This window comes from Cavia porcellus, unplaced genomic scaffold, assembly GCF_034190915.1.
Source record: "Cavia porcellus strain 051 isolate PalLab524CR breed Dunkin Hartley unplaced genomic scaffold, mCavPor4.1 scaffold_6, whole genome shotgun sequence".
NCBI lineage: Eukaryota > Metazoa > Chordata > Mammalia > Rodentia > Caviidae > Cavia > Cavia porcellus.
The window spans coordinates 22061891-22077950 of record NW_026947489.1 but is presented as its reverse complement, the minus strand read 5'-3'; the positions used below and the strand labels follow the sequence as shown (position 1 = coordinate 22077950).

General features: G+C 45.7%; 1 protein-coding gene across 3 annotated transcripts; it reads right to left on the bottom strand.

Annotated features, from left to right (window-relative positions):
- Positions 1–12741: 12741 nt before the first annotated feature.
- Gdpgp1 (GDP-D-glucose phosphorylase 1) lies at positions 12742–16050 on the bottom strand. Of its 3 annotated transcripts, none has more exons than XM_003475488.5 (2): positions 15888–16050; positions 12742–14233 (listed from the first exon to the last, which is right to left on the bottom strand). In XM_003475488.5, the coding sequence occupies exon 2, from the start codon at positions 14216–14218 to the stop codon at positions 13061–13063; it is 1158 nt and encodes a 385-aa protein (XP_003475536.1). In that variant the 5' UTR covers positions 14219–14233; positions 15888–16050; the 3' UTR covers positions 12742–13060. The 3 variants fall into 3 exon arrangements, with proteins under 3 accessions (XP_003475536.1, XP_005006334.1, XP_013014232.1); XM_005006277.4 differs by lacking the exon at positions 15888–16050 and adding an exon at positions 15690–15881; XM_013158778.3 differs by lacking the exon at positions 15888–16050 and adding an exon at positions 15386–15668.
- Positions 16051–16060: the final 10 nt, after the last annotated feature.

Sequence of the window (16060 nt, the reverse complement as noted above, 5' to 3'; positions counted from 1 at the left end):
TCTTGAATCACCGTGATCAGCCTGTGTTTGGAACAATTACCTGCCTTTTGCCTTTCTTTGGATTTTTTTTTTTGTCTTTTTCCTTTTTATCGGTACCAGGGATCGAACTCAGACTGCCTGCTTACAAGGCAGGCGCTTATGCCGCTGAGCTAAATCTCCAGCTCCCTTTTTAGTTTTTTTTTTTTTTTTTTAATTTTTTTTTTTTTCCCTTTTTAGTTTTTTTGAGACAGCATCTCGCTATATAATTCAGGCTTTCCTTGAAATCACTATGTAGCACAGGCTAACCTTGAACTCGTGGGGATCTTTCTATCTCAGTCTCCCAAGTGCTGGGTGCATCATCACACCTGGCCTCTTGTTTGGTTTTTTGAGAAAGGTCTTGCTGTGTGGTCCAGACTCGCCTCCAAATTGAGATCTTCCTGTAGAAGCTATTTTAAAGCAGAGAAAATTTAAAATTTATATTTTTTAATTTCATTTTTTAAAAATCCACTTTATTCAAAGATAGAAAAAAATAGTAGTAGTAGTAGTAGTAGTACAACAAAATTTCGAAACAAGTCAATCAAGGGGCAACAATGGTACATATATTATGCATTGTCATGTCCAAATAATTCACCCAGAGAAAAAGACATCTACATTCAGTTGTCCAAACAATACAAATGTTTACTTTCAGGGAACTCAGAGAAATCAATAGTATAACTATCTTAACTATTTTATATACATATACTTATCTTTCTTTCAGTTTGTTACACTAGAAACAATACGATGTTTGCATGTGTGTGTCTTATTTCACTAATGAGTATGGTCTCAAGATACATCCATTAGGGGTTGGAGATTTAGCTCAGTGGCATAAGCACCTGCCTTGCAAGCAGGCGGTGGTGAGTTTGATCCTCAGTACTGATAAAAAGTTTTTAAAAAATTTTAAAAAAAAGATGCATCCATGTACCTATAAAAGTGTCCAGTTTATCATTCTTTATGACTGGGTAGTACTCCATTATATAAAAATACCACATCTTTTTTATCCATCCCTCAGTTGATGGGCAGTTAGGTTGTTGCCAAGATCTAGTTATTACAAATTGTGCTGCTATAAACATGGGTGCATATATGTCACTATGGTATGTTCTTAATTTTTTTGAGAAGACACCCCAAAGGGGAACAGCTGGGTTGAATGGGACCTCTAGTCCTAGTTTTTTGAGTAGTCCCCACACTGATTTCCATAGTGGTTGCACCAGTCTGCATTCTCACCAAGTGAAAGGTTCCTTTTTCCCAACAGCCCCTCCAGCATTTGTTCGTGGTGGATTTCCTGATACTAGCCAATCTTTCTGTGGAGAGGTGAAATCACAGTGTTGTTTTGATTTGAATCACTAGAATGACCAGTGCTGTTGAACATTTTTTCATGTATTTATTTGTCAGTTGTATTTCTTCATCTGAAGTGTGCATTCATCTTAAGATGCCCATTTTTGGATTGGGTGTTTCAATCTAGGAGAACGATTTTTTTTAAAGTTCTTTATATGTTCTTGATAGTAATCCTTTGTCTAAGGAATAGCTGGCAAACATTTTCTCCCACGTGGTGGGTTTTCTCTTCACTCTGTTGGTGGTTTCCTCTTGCTATGCAAAATCTTGTCAGTAGGGTGAGATCCCAGTTGTTGATTTTTTGGACAGTTCCTGTGCAACTGGGGTTTTGTTCATAAAGTCTTTGCCTACACCAATGCCTTCAAGAGTTTTACCTATTCTATCTTCCAGCAGGTTTAATATTTCTGTTTTAATATTAAGATCTTTGATCCATTATGATTTTAGCTTAGTGGGTGGTGAAAAATATGGGTCCAGTTTTTTTCTTTTGAGACAAGGTCTCACTATGTAGTTCAGGCTGGTCTTGACCTCACTTTGTAGCTCAGATTTGGTATGGAGCTCACAATGATCCTCCTGCCTTAACCTCTCAACTGCTGGAATTACAGGTGTGTGCCATCACGTCTAATTTATTGGTCCAGTTTTAATCTTTGGCGTGTATAGAGCCAATTTTTACAGCACCATTTTTTTTTTGTCTTTTTCGTTTTTATCAGTACCAGGGATCGAACTCACGACTGCCTGCTTGCAAGGCAGGCGCTTATGCCGCTGAGCTAAATCCCCAGCCCCTACAGCACCATTTTTTAAAGAGGCTTTCTTCCAATGAATGTGTCTGACACCTTTGTCAAAGATAAGGTGGTTTAGTGTGTCTGGAGTTGTTTCTGCATCTTTTAATCTATTCCATTGATTTTCAGGTCTATTTTTCTGACAGTACCACACTTTTTTTTTTAATCATAGTAGCTTTATGTGTAATTTCAGGTCAGGGATTGTGATGCGCCCTGTCTTGTCTTTGTTGCTCAGGATTACCTTTTCTATTCCAGAGTAATGCTTGCTTTCAGGAATGAATTTGGGAGTATTGCACCCATTTCAATTTCATTAAAGAGTTTGCGAAGTAGTGGTGTTAGGTCTTCACTAAATTTCTTGTAGAATTCCACAGTGAATTCATCAGGAACTATCTTTGTTGATAGGTTTTTAATTGCATCTTCAGTTTCAATTATGGATATTGGGTTATTTAGAATTTTTATATTTTCTTGATTCAGCTTTTGTAATTCACATGTGTCTAAGAATCTGTCCATTTCTTCTGTATTTCCCAACTTATTGGAATACAAGTTTTCAATGTAGATAGAGATGATTTTATGGATTTCTGTAGGGTCAGTTGTGATTTCACCCTTTTCATTCTGAATTGCGTGGATTTGAGTCTTTTCTTCCCTTTTTTTTTTTAAATAAGGTTGGCTAAGTGTTTGTCAATTTTATTGATTCTTTCGAAGAACTCACTCTTCAATTCATTGATTCTTTGTATTTTTTTTAGTCTCCAATGTGTTAATTGTGCTCTGACCTTTATAATTTCCTCCCTTGTACAAGATTTTGGTTTAGCCTGTTATTTTTCTAGAAGTTTGAGGTTCAACATTAAGTTGCTTATATGTGCTTGCTCTGTTTTCCTAATAAGGGTATTTACTCCTATAAATTGCCCTCTTAAGACTGCTTCCTAGCACCATAAGCGCCTTCCTTGCAAGCAGGTGGTCGTGAGTTCGATCCCCAGTACTGATAAAAAACAAAAACAAAACAAAACAAAACAAAAAGACTGCTTTCATTGTGTCCCACAAGTTGTTTGTTATATTGTCATTATCATTCAACTGTGGAAACTGTCTAATTTCTTCTCTAATTTCATCTATGACCCATTGGCTGTTTAGGAGGGTGCTATTTAATTTCCATGTGTTTTTGAAATTCTTGTGGTTTCCTTTGGTATAGATTTCCAATTTCATTGCACTGTTGTCTCATAATATACATGAGATAATTTCAATTCCTTTGCATTTACTTAAGCATGTTCTATGAGCCAGTATATGGCCTATTTTGAAGGATTTCCCATGGGCAGCTGAGAAGAGTGTATATTCTGATGTGGGAGACATCTACTAAGTCCATTTGCTCAAAAGTTTTAGTTCTAATATTTAGTTTTAGTTCTAATATTTCATTATTGATTTGGTGTCTAGTTGATGTTTTTGTGACAGTAGGGTATTGAGGTCTCCCAATACAATTGTATTAGGGCTTATTTATTATGTTCATTAGTAATTATTTTATATAGCTGGGTGCACTAATATTTGTTGCATATATATTTATGATTGTTATCTCTTCCTCTTGGATTACTCCTTTTACAAGGATGCAGTGACCTTCTTTATCACTTTTAATCAGTCTTGGCTTGAAATTCACTTTATCTGCAAATAGAATAGCTATGCCTGCTTTTTTCCTATGGAATATTGTTTTCCATCCTTTGACTTTCAGTCTATGCATTTCTTTTTGAATTAAATGTATTTCTTGTATACATCATATTGTTGGATCTTGTTTCTTATTGCCAGTCTTTTGACTGGTGAATTGCGACCATTAATATTGATAGTTATTGTGGGAAGCCGCCTGAGATGGCGCCCATTTCCTGCTTCCGGGTTCTTCCCGGCCTGAACAAGCCCGCCAAATTGTCATATCTGCCCAGTTACCCGTGACGCTAGCCTATCAGCTTGTTAGGCGCGCTTCTCTGTGATTGGATACTGCTTCCCCTTATAAGAGGTTGTTCCTGCCCCCAACGGCGGAAGAGGAACCAACGTTGAGGGTGGCGGACCTTGTCAGGTCCGGTTCGCTGTACATAATAAAGTTTGAGAGCTGATCCTGCTCGAGTCTGGCCTCCTGTCTTCCGCGGCTCCGGTCATCTGGTGGCCCCCGTACGGGGAATAAAAGACTCAGCGACGTGCCTCTTCGGCCGGGAGGTGCGATTGCTGTCGCCTGCGGTACGACGGAGGACCTGGCCCAATAACAACGGAAGGCCGCGAGCGCCTCTTCTCTTCACCCTGATCAGCTATACAGCGGTTCCCGGGACAGGTGAGTACTGGGTCACCTGGGTTGGGTGGACGCACCTAACAGATTTTGAGCGCCACACGAGTGGACGCTGGGTTTTTTTTTTTTTTCTTTTCTTTTCCCTTTGCATCTGTTTTGCTTTCGCTTCGCTAATACAGCCCGACAGGCTTTTGATAGAGCTCGATCGGAATGCTCAGAGGAGCCCGGAGCCACTGCCGATTGTGGGTCTCCGGAGGACCCTCAGGGCTCTAATTCTGATTCTGATTCGGAAGGCTCAGAAGAGGAGGTCGTCTTTGCTAAGCATGACCCTCCTACACCGTTAAAAGAGGAACTTAGGGCTCGGGAAGACCACCCTGCCCGAGCTACTCCGCCTTACGGGAAGAGCTTAAGCCCTTCCGCCCTTTGGCAAGTTCGCGACCCACGATCGCCCCTTTCAGGGCGCCAGGCCCCACTGCACCACCGTGGCCAGAAGAGGAGTTGCTCCCTGGGCTGCCACCACAACCTATGGCACCGCCCTGGTTAGAGGGAGAGCTACTTCCTGGGTTGCCTTCTGCGCCCCCATCTGGGGAGGGAGGAGGACGTTCCTTCCACCAGAGGGTATGGTCGCGGCTTCCCTTTGAGTGTCCCGGTCTCCATGCATTCCCGGTACAAGTAGGAGGCAGGGGAGGAGGAGGATATTATGAGCCCTTAGAAATTAAACAACTTAAAGCTATCAAGGACGCAGTTTCAGCTTATGGGCCCAATGCGCCATTTACCATGGCGCTTTTAGAGGCATTGGCAGGTCTGCTCTTAACTCCTGGAGATTGGACCCAGCTGGCACGCGCCTGCCTCTCCCCCGGACAATATTTAGATTGGAAGTCCTGGAATGAGGAATTCTGTGTAGAGCAGGCGGCAGCCAACAGGGAAAATAACCAGAGAGAGTGGAACAGGGATATGCTATTAGGGCGAGGAGCCTTTGAGGAAGATCAAACTCAATACCCTCGCCAGGTTTATGAACAAATTAGCCGCTGTGGCCTCCAGGCCTGGAGACGGCTGGCTGGAAAGGGAGAACATACGGGTCACCTTACAAAAATTATACAAGGGCAGGGAGAGCCATTTTCAGACTTTGTGGCCCGCATGCTTGAGGCCGCTAACAGGATTTTTCCAGATGCTGAGGCGGCTCACCCTCTCATAAAACAATTGATTTTTGAACAGTGCACTAAGGAGTGCCGTGATGTCCTAAGAACTAACAAAAATAGGTCCTTAGAAGAGTGGACACGCCTGTGCCGTGAATTGGGTGGCCACGGCCTAACGCCCAAAGGAAGAATATCATTGGCACTCTTTACCATAAATTTTTTAAACCTTAATCACAATAATCATTCCCCTGCCATGGAGCACAATAACCCGTCCCCGGCCGACAAAGGGCTGGTGAGATGGAAAGATGTCCTTACAGGACAATGGATGGGCCCGGATCCAGTGATTAGTTGGACCCGAGGTGCGGTTTGTGTTTTCCCACAGGAACCAGGTCGCGAGCCGCTGTGGGTCCCGGAAAGATTGACGCGAGCAGTAAACTCCCCACCAGTTCCTGATAAAGCACAGGAGGATAAGCCCGCGGACACAAGTCAACTCGACCCTTCTGGGACCAACGCTCAGCGCCCGAGACCATCTACAAACTAAAATGTCTGGTTTGGAGCTTTTTCTATTCTGTGGGTTCCTATTAATCACCCCTGTGATATGCTCAGATTCCACAGAACCACCACAATATCTTTGGGGTCCTTGGCACCACCCGCCTACATTGGCACCTTTTTCGGCGGCCTCGCCCGCCTCACCCAGGGTTTACACCATCAATCAAACAGTCCTTGATTATGCTAATTGCCATGGCTATCCTAGTAGGGCTTGTGGTTATTAAATGCTTGTTAGATCGCCTCATACAAACTCAGCAGCAGGTTAAGATCACAGCTATGGCAGCCATGCAAATGGCAGCAGGTGGCCCATCAGGCCAGCAGGCCGCCGCATATCTCCTTCACATTGCAGAACATCAGCTATAAGAGCTGAGTGGGCAAGCCAATGACGGGTAAGACGGGAAAAGCCCTCCCGGTCAACCTAAGACAGGCTCCACTCAGATATACATGGCCTATAAGGCCAGGGGTCCCTCCCGGAGTCAAATTATTGGCATTGAGATGCGAGACCAAGGGTACTGCAGTGCCATCCGCCTCAAAGGTTGGGGGGAAGGCAGGAATGAATGTCTATATGCATCCAGGTTCGGTTCACAAAAGCCTGGCCCTGCGAAAAAATGAACCACTCACCTTGAGCATGGTCCTGGCGCAAGGATATGCACAAAACAGGGTGATGCACAGCAGGGTATAGACCTCTACATTCTCTCATGCCTCGGCCTACAAGGTAGGCCCACTCCTAGGTGTCTAACAGCAACAAGGTCATAGACACCTTGGAGGGACCCACAGACCATCCTATTTTAATAAATAAAAAAGGGGGAGATGTGGGAAGCCGCCTGAGATGGCGCCCATTTCCTGCTTCCGGGTTCTTCCCGGCCTGAACAAGCCCGCCAAATTGTCATATCTGCCCAGTTACCCGTGACGCTAGCCTATCAGCTTGTTAGGCGCGCTTCTCTGTGATTGGATACTGCTTCCCCTTATAAGAGGTTGTTCCTGCCCCCAACGGCGGAAGAGGAACAAACGTTGAGGGTGGCGGACCTTGTTAGGTCCGGTTCGCTGTACGTAATAAAGTTTGAGAGCTGATCCTGCTCGAGTCTGGCCTCCTGTCTTCCGCGGCTCCGGTCAAGTTATAACTGATATGTATTTTTTGTCTTTTTCATTTTTATCAGTACCGGGGATCGAACTCACGACAGCCTGCTTGCAAGGCAGGTGCTTATGCCGCTGAGCTAAAATTCCTCAGATGTTGTTATTGAAGTATCATACTTCTCCATTAATATTGAAAGGTACTTTTGTGGGATACATCAATCTGGGTTGAAAGTTATTTTTTTAGAACTTGGAGTACTTCACTCCAAGCTCTCCTTGACTTGAGAGTTTGTGCCGAGAAGTCCACTGTGATTCTGATGGGTTTTCCTTTAGGGTGATTTGTTTCTTTTCCCTAACAGCTTTTAAGATTCTGTTCTTGTGCTGAATTTCTGTAAGCTTGACTGTGATATGCCTGGGTGTAACTTTTTTGATCATTGCTAATTGGAGTTCTATATGCCTCACTATTTGTATGACAAATTCTTTTCCTCTACCAGAAGTTTTCTGTCATGATGTCTGTGAACATTTTTAAATGTCATTTGTGGTATCTCCTGCTTGTTCATTGACTCCAAGTAATCTTATTCTTCTTTGTCTCATCTAAGAGCTGTTGGATTTGATTTCTCACGGTCCCTTGCTAGTTTTAAGAAATCTTTCTTTTCCTGGTCACTAACTGTAAGCCTATCTCTAAAATCTGAGGTCCTGTCCTCATATTGGCCTAATCTGTTTTGAATACTTCCATGAAGTTTTTACTCTCCTGGATATCTGCTTGAATCTACTTTATTGATTTCATTTCTTTCCTATGCTGCACTTTCATAATTTGCTTAAGCTCATGGTGTGTGTTTTGGTAATCTCTGTAGTTATCTGAGAGATTATTTCTGATTTAATTTTTTCCAGAGCTTCATTCAATTGTTTTGTTGTTCACTTCAGAGAGGCCTTGTGGGAGGCTTTTGATTGTCCCACCTCGTTGGCCCCTGGGTTTGCCTTTGGTGAACTGGATGTCTGGGGCTGCATCTTGTTTAAGTGTTTTCTCATTTGTTTTCTTTTTTTTTAGTTTAATTCCTGGGGTGATAGTTGTAAATTTCCTATGGTGGGTTGCTTTATTGGTGGTATTTAGGACCCTTAGGTGATGATTACTTCTCTGAGGTATCTTCCAAGCGTAGCTGGTTTTTGAGTTTTGAGTCTGTTGGAAGATCTTATTTCTTCAGTTTGCTGGAGATGAGAAGTTGTTGCTCATTTGGCCCAGTCCCTGGTTCTTTGGCACTGTGCTACAGTATTTTGTGACCCTTAGTTAATCTCAGCCATGGATTATCAGGGCCAATAGCCGTTTAGAACAATTATGTTAATTTTGGCTGTAGTGGTACCAATAACATCAAACACAGCCTATAAAACAACAAACTGAGCCAAATCTTACTTTGCAACTTTTAACCATATATGAACTAGATTTGTGATAACAGACTGTAAAACAAACCAGATAATTATATGCAATATATAAGTCTGTAATGTGTCAACTCTGCCCTCAGGGTTAAAATTTAAAATGGATTGACCTTTTTTTTTTTTTTTTTTTTTGGTACCGGGGATCGAACTCACGACCTCACATTTGCCTGGCAGGTACTTATGCTGCTGAGCTAAATCTCCAGCCCCCAAATTTAAAATGGATTAAGGAGAAAATAGAGAAGTGGAAGAAGAGAAAGAGATTACAAGAAAAGTTGGAGGACGAACGTGGATCCCACCAACTTGGGGAAACTGGTGCAGAAGACTGAAGGAAAAGAGATGGAAAAGATAAAAGGAAAAACAGAACAGAACCACTCACCCTCACAAAAAAAATGGAGAATGAGAGAAAACAAAAAGAAAGAAAGAAAAACAAATAGTCCACTTCCAGTATCCTCTCTGGGTTTGCCAGTAGATAGCCTGTGGAGACCAAGTCCTGGATCAGGCCACTGTATCCCAGCAAGCCAGCAGTTGCTTTATGGCAGAGAAGTAGATAACCTCAGCAGGCCTGCCCTGAGACGAGACTCACTGAGCTCACCACAGTCCAAACATGGGTCTACACGTAGCTAGGAGCTGCTGGAGGAAGCTGGCAGCAGTTCTGGTTCTGGGTTTAGCCAGCCCGACTCCAAAATGGCTCCTGACCAATCACTCTCTCCACAGGAGAACTGAGTCCTCTGTGCTCACTCCATGTCCACCGCTCCCCTCCACTGCTGTGTCTCTCTGCAGAGGCTGCTGAGGTCGCCAGCCACCACTGTCACTGTGACTGTGCATCCCCAGGTTTGAACAGCTCCTCTCATGTAGTGAGTCCGGCTGAGAGCGAAGGTGCCATCAGCTACCGCCTTCTTCTTCCTTGAAGTTTGTCTTTTTACTCTCTCTGTGGGCTTCAATTCACACTTCAGAGTCTTCCTAGACCCAGAGGACCCACTTCCTTCCTTCCTCGCCCTCACGATGCTGTATTCCAGCATCTGGATGGTGACTGTCAAGAGAGGCTGGTTTCTCTGCTGCTTACTCCTCTGCCATCTTCCAAAACTTGTATTTCTTATACTGAACATATTTCTGACATTTCAAAAGATGAAACTGGGAGAAACAGCCTGTTCCCATGGTTAGTAAGGTACAGATTTGATGAGCCTTGACACTCCGGGTGCCAACTGCAAGATAAGTGTAGCTCGGCCAGGAAGGAATGTTTCTCTTACTTGAGAGTCCCAGAGAGTTCTCACTGCAAGGTCTCCTCTGCCGGGTCTCCGACAATGATGGATTCTTCCCCTGTATTGTATAGTAGTAACCTCATTTAGTTGGTTTCTGTAAGAGTAAATTCTGCCTAGCAATCAATGACAAAGACGTGTAATCAGCTGTAGGATTTCGTTATCTGCCTTTTGCACTTCCTTTTGGAAACATATGGACAATTGGAAAACTCTAGTCAGTGCTGATGATTTGGAACTGATTTCCATCAGCCCACTAGCACAATAAAGCTGCGTTCTAAGGTCCTCTGGTGTCGTGTCTCCATTTGGTCTGGTCCTGAATTCCACATTAGTCCTGCCTCAGCCTCCTGAGGGCTGGGATCATGAGTATGTGCCACCACCGCACCTGACTTGAGAAGGACAGCTCTGACTAGAACACGTACCTTTCTGTTCTGATGGGCTGAGGCAGTTCCTTTAGGGACGAGAAGCACCGCTTGTCACTGTCACAGACCCTCATTGGTCTGATTTCTCCTCGTCACCTCCACCACACTCAGCCCAACTGCCACTGAGGTTCTCTTGCGTGGCTAAACCAAGAGGCTTAAGGAGAACAGTCCTCCAACCCTCGCTGGAGCAACACCATTTTGCTGTGGACCCAGGAGGAGCTGAGGCTGTGTGCCGGGCTGCAGCGCCACGAGTTTATCCATCCTCACTGACAGTGCTGGCTGCAACAGTGAACTCTGGTAAGGACAGGGCGGGAACAGAGCACACACAGACACAGGACTTCTCCACCAAGTCTATTTTCTTATGCTGTTTTCTGCTGTTAATAACTCAGTAGCAGAGCACAGCAGAGTAGGTAGTGGTAGAGCGTTTGTCTAGCACATACAAGGCTGGGTTCAATCCCCAACACTGTGGCATGGAGGAACTTTCGTCTCCCTTTTTATGGAAAAAGTCATTTGGGTTAGGTAAATTTAGTCTATTTTGCTTTGTTTTTAGGCAGGGTCTGTGTAGTTTTGGATAGCCTTGAGCTCACTATATACCCCAGGCTGGCCTCAAATTTCTATAGATCCTCCTGCTTCAACCTCATGAGTGTTGGGATTACAGGTGTGTCACACCACACGCAGCTGGGAAGGTGTTATAGGTCAGTCCTAGGGAGAAATTGGGAAAACTCCAATAATTGGCCCATTAATTTAAAATCTACTAAATTGTAATGGCCATCTGTACTTCCTTCAGAGGTCAAGCAAGCAAAATAAATCATTACTGAACTCAGTAGACACAAAAGCTAGAAGAAAAAGGCTAAAATCATTGCCATTTGGGGAACACGAAAGTAGTCAAAAGTTCCACCATAACGTTAAATTGTTTTTCTTATAATACAGGACATGGGCATTATCCCAATGAGATATGTCATTTCTTTGGAGTAGAGAATTGTGGACTAAAACATTAAAGCTTCACACAAGCCTGAGTACAGGGGCCAACTCCCAAAGACCCTGCCACAGCCAGAGCCACAGCCTGCAGCACAGGCCGGTGAGCTGAGGCTCTAGCGGAATGGTCCTCCCAGCCCAACAGGAACCCAATGAGCAGGGCCTCACAGTGCCTCAGGAGGCCCAGCAGGAGTGGCAGCAGTGGTCACTGCTGTTTAAACTTAGGATTTCTTTTACTCTAACTATGCAAATGGGGTAACAGAGTGGCAAAAGGACTTTTCACACACAAGTGCTCTCACAATAGCACCCCTGGCCAGCTCCTCTGGATCCAGGGTAGAAATCACTGGAGTAACAGCACAACACAGCTGTGAGTTTTTAAAACACTTCCTGGATTGAGTCAGACAAAGGTACAACAGTGAGGACTCTCTGGACTTTACGAGAAGCCTGAATCATGAGGTGCCTGGGAAGGGCCTGGGGAGGCCCTGGGAGGGCTGGCTGAGGTGGGGCCATGAACTGCTAAGGACACCCTGTTCAAGAGCTGCTCACAAACACACCTGTCCCAGCCCAGTCCTGCCATGTGACTGTCTGTAGAACAGTCCTGATCTCATGTTTGCCACCTGACCTTGACAGGTGACTAAATCTGCCAGCTTCCTCTTGTTTTTGTTTTTTGAGACAGGGTCTATGTAGTTTGGGCTGGCCTTGACCTCATGGTGATCTTCCTGCCTCAGCCTCCCAAGTGTTATGGTTAAAAGTGTGCACCACCACACCAGGCTGGCCTCCTCTTGGTAAGTGGGGACAATCGGAAGGCCTGTGTCTTTAAAGTCATGAAGGCATCCAGTCCCCACATAGGATGACGGTGATGGGACTCAACTTCATGCTGAAGGATGCAGGACATCCAAGGTAAATTCTCAACAGGTGAAGAAATAGGTACTGGAGAAACAGCAGGCACCTACAGTCCCAGATAGAAGGTAGCTGAGGTGGGTGGACCACTTCAGCCCCAGAGACCAAGGCCAGCCTGAGTAACATAGGGAAAACCCATCACAACAAAAAAATAAAATAAAATAAATAAAAAGCCAATATGGTGACACATGCCTGTAATCCCAGCACTTCAGAGGCTGAGGCAAGAGGATCACTCTGGACTAGTGAGTTCAAAGCCTGGCTGGACTACATAACAAGAACACGTCTCAAAAAAAAAAAAAAAAAAACAAAAAACAAAAAACAAAAAGCTACGGGCAAAGAGGACAGAGGGGGAGAACACAGCAAGTGGCAGCTGCATGCTAGAGGAACAAAACTCATCAAAGCAAAAGCTAAGACTTTGGCTGAGATGGAGGATGTAGCTGAGTGAGAGGGCACTTGCCTGGCATGCACCAAGTTTGATGCCCAGGGCAAAAAAAGAAAAAGAGGCTAGCAATTGGTGCACAGGAGAGGTCCATATGGAGTGTGAAACTCCTGCACACATTCCCTTAGCAACAGGCCTGTCACACCTGGAGCTTGTCCAAGAAGGGTAGACAGCGACAGCTACACCCATGAGAGCACATTCGTCAGATTTATTCCAAAGTTTCACCCTTTCACAGGGACAAGTTACCTGTTCTTTTTTTTTGTTGGTTTGAGACAGTCTCATTTAGTCACTAAGCTGCCTAAGCTAGAGTCAAACTTGCCATTTTCCTGCCTCAGCCTCCCAGAGTGCTGGGATCACAGGGCAGTTATCAGTTCTTTCTTCGTCTTTCCCTTTAGTCCTAGAGACACGGGAAGGCAGCCATGAAAATAAATGCGCAAGTGACCACAAGATGATGAGCAGCCCTCTGGAGAGGGATGCAGACCAGCTAGTAAAGACATAGCTCTGGGACTATGGCTCTTCCTGGGCCATCAGGGCCACTAGTGCTGTCTGTACGGCTGTAGCCTGGGCGGGGGGCAGCAGGCAGTCCTGAATGAGGGCCACAGCGGTTGCCTCTGTCAGGCTGCTGAAGTCCTGGGCTGTTTTGACTGGAAGGTGCCCAGCCAGCTCACAGAGGGCGACATTGAAAGCCTCACCCTCCTTTATTCCAAAACTGGACTTCCGGGCCCACAGGATCACTCGGACCCCTGCAAGGGCTGAGCAAGGCGATGCCCTTCCAGGTGGGGCTCCCCGTGTCACAAATAAGTTATGTGCAATCTCCTGGTCAGCCAGATAGTCAGTGGCCCGACAGACCCTCCTAATCACAGCTTCCAAGTCAGGCCCGGGCCCGCTGACGTAAAAGAGGAAACCAGGAGCAGGCAAGGTCTGCAGCAGGTGCAAATGACCCCCTGGGTCCAGGGGCTGGCTGGGCGCCCCCTCCACAGGCAGCCTGTGGGCCAGGTAATAGCCATGCAGGTGGAGGTGGTTTACTGAGGCCAAGCCCCCCAGGCTGTTGAAGCCCACTCGGAAGCCTGGGTGCGAGCTCAGCAGTACAGCCTCCAACCCAGCCCGCAGCACCCCTGGCAGCAGGCGCTGGGGCAGCCCTTGGGCAGGCACAGGCACAAAGAGCACATGCCCCCACTCTAGTGGGCTGACATTGATCACCACCAGGATGTCCTCCTGTGGAAGGGCACCAGGCAAGTCAGGCTCCCGGTGCAGATGGAAGAGGACTTCTCCAGGCCGGATCTTGTTGAAGTTAAACTGTTCTGGGTCGAATGCCTGCCTCACACTCTTGATGTTTTGGGGGCACCTTCTCTGCATACCTCTCTCCACATTCAGCTGAGCCACAAAACCCACAGCACCAGGAAGGACTTGAGTCTGCAGCTCCCCCAGGAGGTAGCGAAAGAATCCCAGCTCCATCCGTTGCTGCCAGGCTGAGCAGAGTGCAGAGTCGAAGCGGGACAGTGTCCAGGAATCCAGGATACTGGATGGACGGCTAGGCCACTGCACCCCTCCCACGACGAGCTCCTCCTGCCCATACACAAAGGCAGGGGCACCCTGCTCTCCCCAGTCTTCACAATCTGGGGGCAGCAGGTAGGAAGTTCTGTGGGTGTCAGACAGAACAGCCATGGAGCTGCCCTGAAGCTGTTATAAAAGATGAAAAGCAGGATAGTAACACATTCTTACAAATGTTCATTCTCAAGTAATTACTTTTTCTCTGATTACAAAGGCAATATATAAGGGCTGAGGATATAGCTTAGCAGATAAGCACCTGCCTGGCAAGCACAAGGTCCTGAGTTCAATTCCTGATTACCCCCCCCCCAAAAAAAGTGCCACTACAAAAGCAATATAATACACAGCTTTGGTAGAATATTTTTAAAAAAGAAATTTCTCCTAATTCTGTTGCCTGCAGATGAATGTTTTTGCTGAATTATAAATATTTATTGATGGGGCCGGGGATTTAGCTCAGTGGCATAAACTCCTGTCTGGCAGGTGCAAGGTTGTGAGTTCGATCCCTAACCGCAAAAAAAAAAAAAAAAAAAAAAAAAAAAAAAAAAAATTATTGAGGGGCTGGAGATGTAGCTTAGTGGTGGTAGGGTGCCAGTCGAGTGTGTGAGAGGCCCTAGGTTTGATTCTAGGAAACACCAACAAAACAACAAAACAAAACAAGGACGTACACAGTTTAGAGGCTGGGGGTATAGCTCAGTGTCAGGGTACCTGCCAAGCATATGCAAGATTCTGGATTTGGGTCCAGCCTCAAGAAGAAAAAAGTATATAGACACATACACACATATATGTGTGTATATTTATATATTTAAATACATGTATACACGTATACAGAGAGGAAAAAGAGAAAACATAAAGACAAAATACAACCTGTATCTCCAGTGCCCAGGGAAAACCTTGTTTGCATTTAGCTTCATATTCATATGTACATTGATTTTTTTTTTAAGCATTGCTTTTGGTTTTTTGAAACAGGGTCACTATGTAGCTTAAGTTGGCCTCAAATGCTTCAGCCTCCCAAGGACTGGCATGTGCGACCACATCCGAATATACTGAGTCTCTAGATTTTGACTTTAAATTTAAAACACTCTTCAACTTTTGTACATATAAAAGTAGGTTGTGCGTGGTGGCACAAGCCTGTCATCCCAGCACTCAGGAGGCTGAGGATTGCTGCGAATTCAGTGCCAGCTTGGGCTACATAGCAATTCAAGGTCAGTCTGGACTACAGAGCAAGACGCTGTCTCCAAAAGAAAAACAAACAGACAAATAAATAAATAAATAAATAATCCTAACCTTGGTTCCTGCTCCCAGCAGTAGTACAGGTTCATTCATTCGTTGCATGCATATCCCATAAATATCTATTGAGAGTCTAAATACCAAGCACTGTCCTTGGGTTAGGAGGGGACCAAAAGCAAGGGTCTCTGCAGCCAGCGAGGAGCACAAGTAGCGGCAGGTGGGATCTTCAGGGCGTGCCGCCTGTAACTGGGGAGCCGGGCTGCGCAGGGAGCCGGACAGGGTAGGGAGCCTTGGAGTAGAACCCCCTCTACAGGACTGAGCCTGACAAGTCACTGAAAATGCTTTGGACTTGTGCACTTACATTTTGCAAAAGAGACATGGGGCTGGGGTGGTAACTCGCGCCGCGTGGTAAAGTCATGATAAGCCTTCTCTGGGAAGACGGCAGCCCACGGCCTCCACCACCCAGCAAGTCCCGAGGCTTCCCGGATGCTCTTCATGAACTTCCTAGTTGCTTTTTACAGGTTCCCGCCCAAGGATGCAGTCAGTGGTCAACACCTACCCCAGGTAAGGCGGACGCATCTGGAGACTTGGCCAGCAGCTGCCACCGGGTCCTTAGCTACGCAGCGACGCCCTTAGCGCAGGCGCGTCTGCACCACGCGTGCGCAGAGACCGGCCCTGCCCAGCAGGAGGCGGGGTCCGAGTGCTGGTCCCGCCCCAGCCCGCCCCCAGCTC

Coding starts and splice junctions, on each gene's coding strand:
- Gdpgp1 (XM_005006277.4), bottom strand. CDS start 15,746: ATGACTTTACCACGCGGCGCGAGTTACCACCCCAGCCCCATGTCTCTT. Junction 14,234..15,689: donor CCATGTCTCTTTTGCAAAAT/GTAAGTGCACAA, acceptor CTTTTATAACAG/CTTCAGGGCAGCTCCATGGC.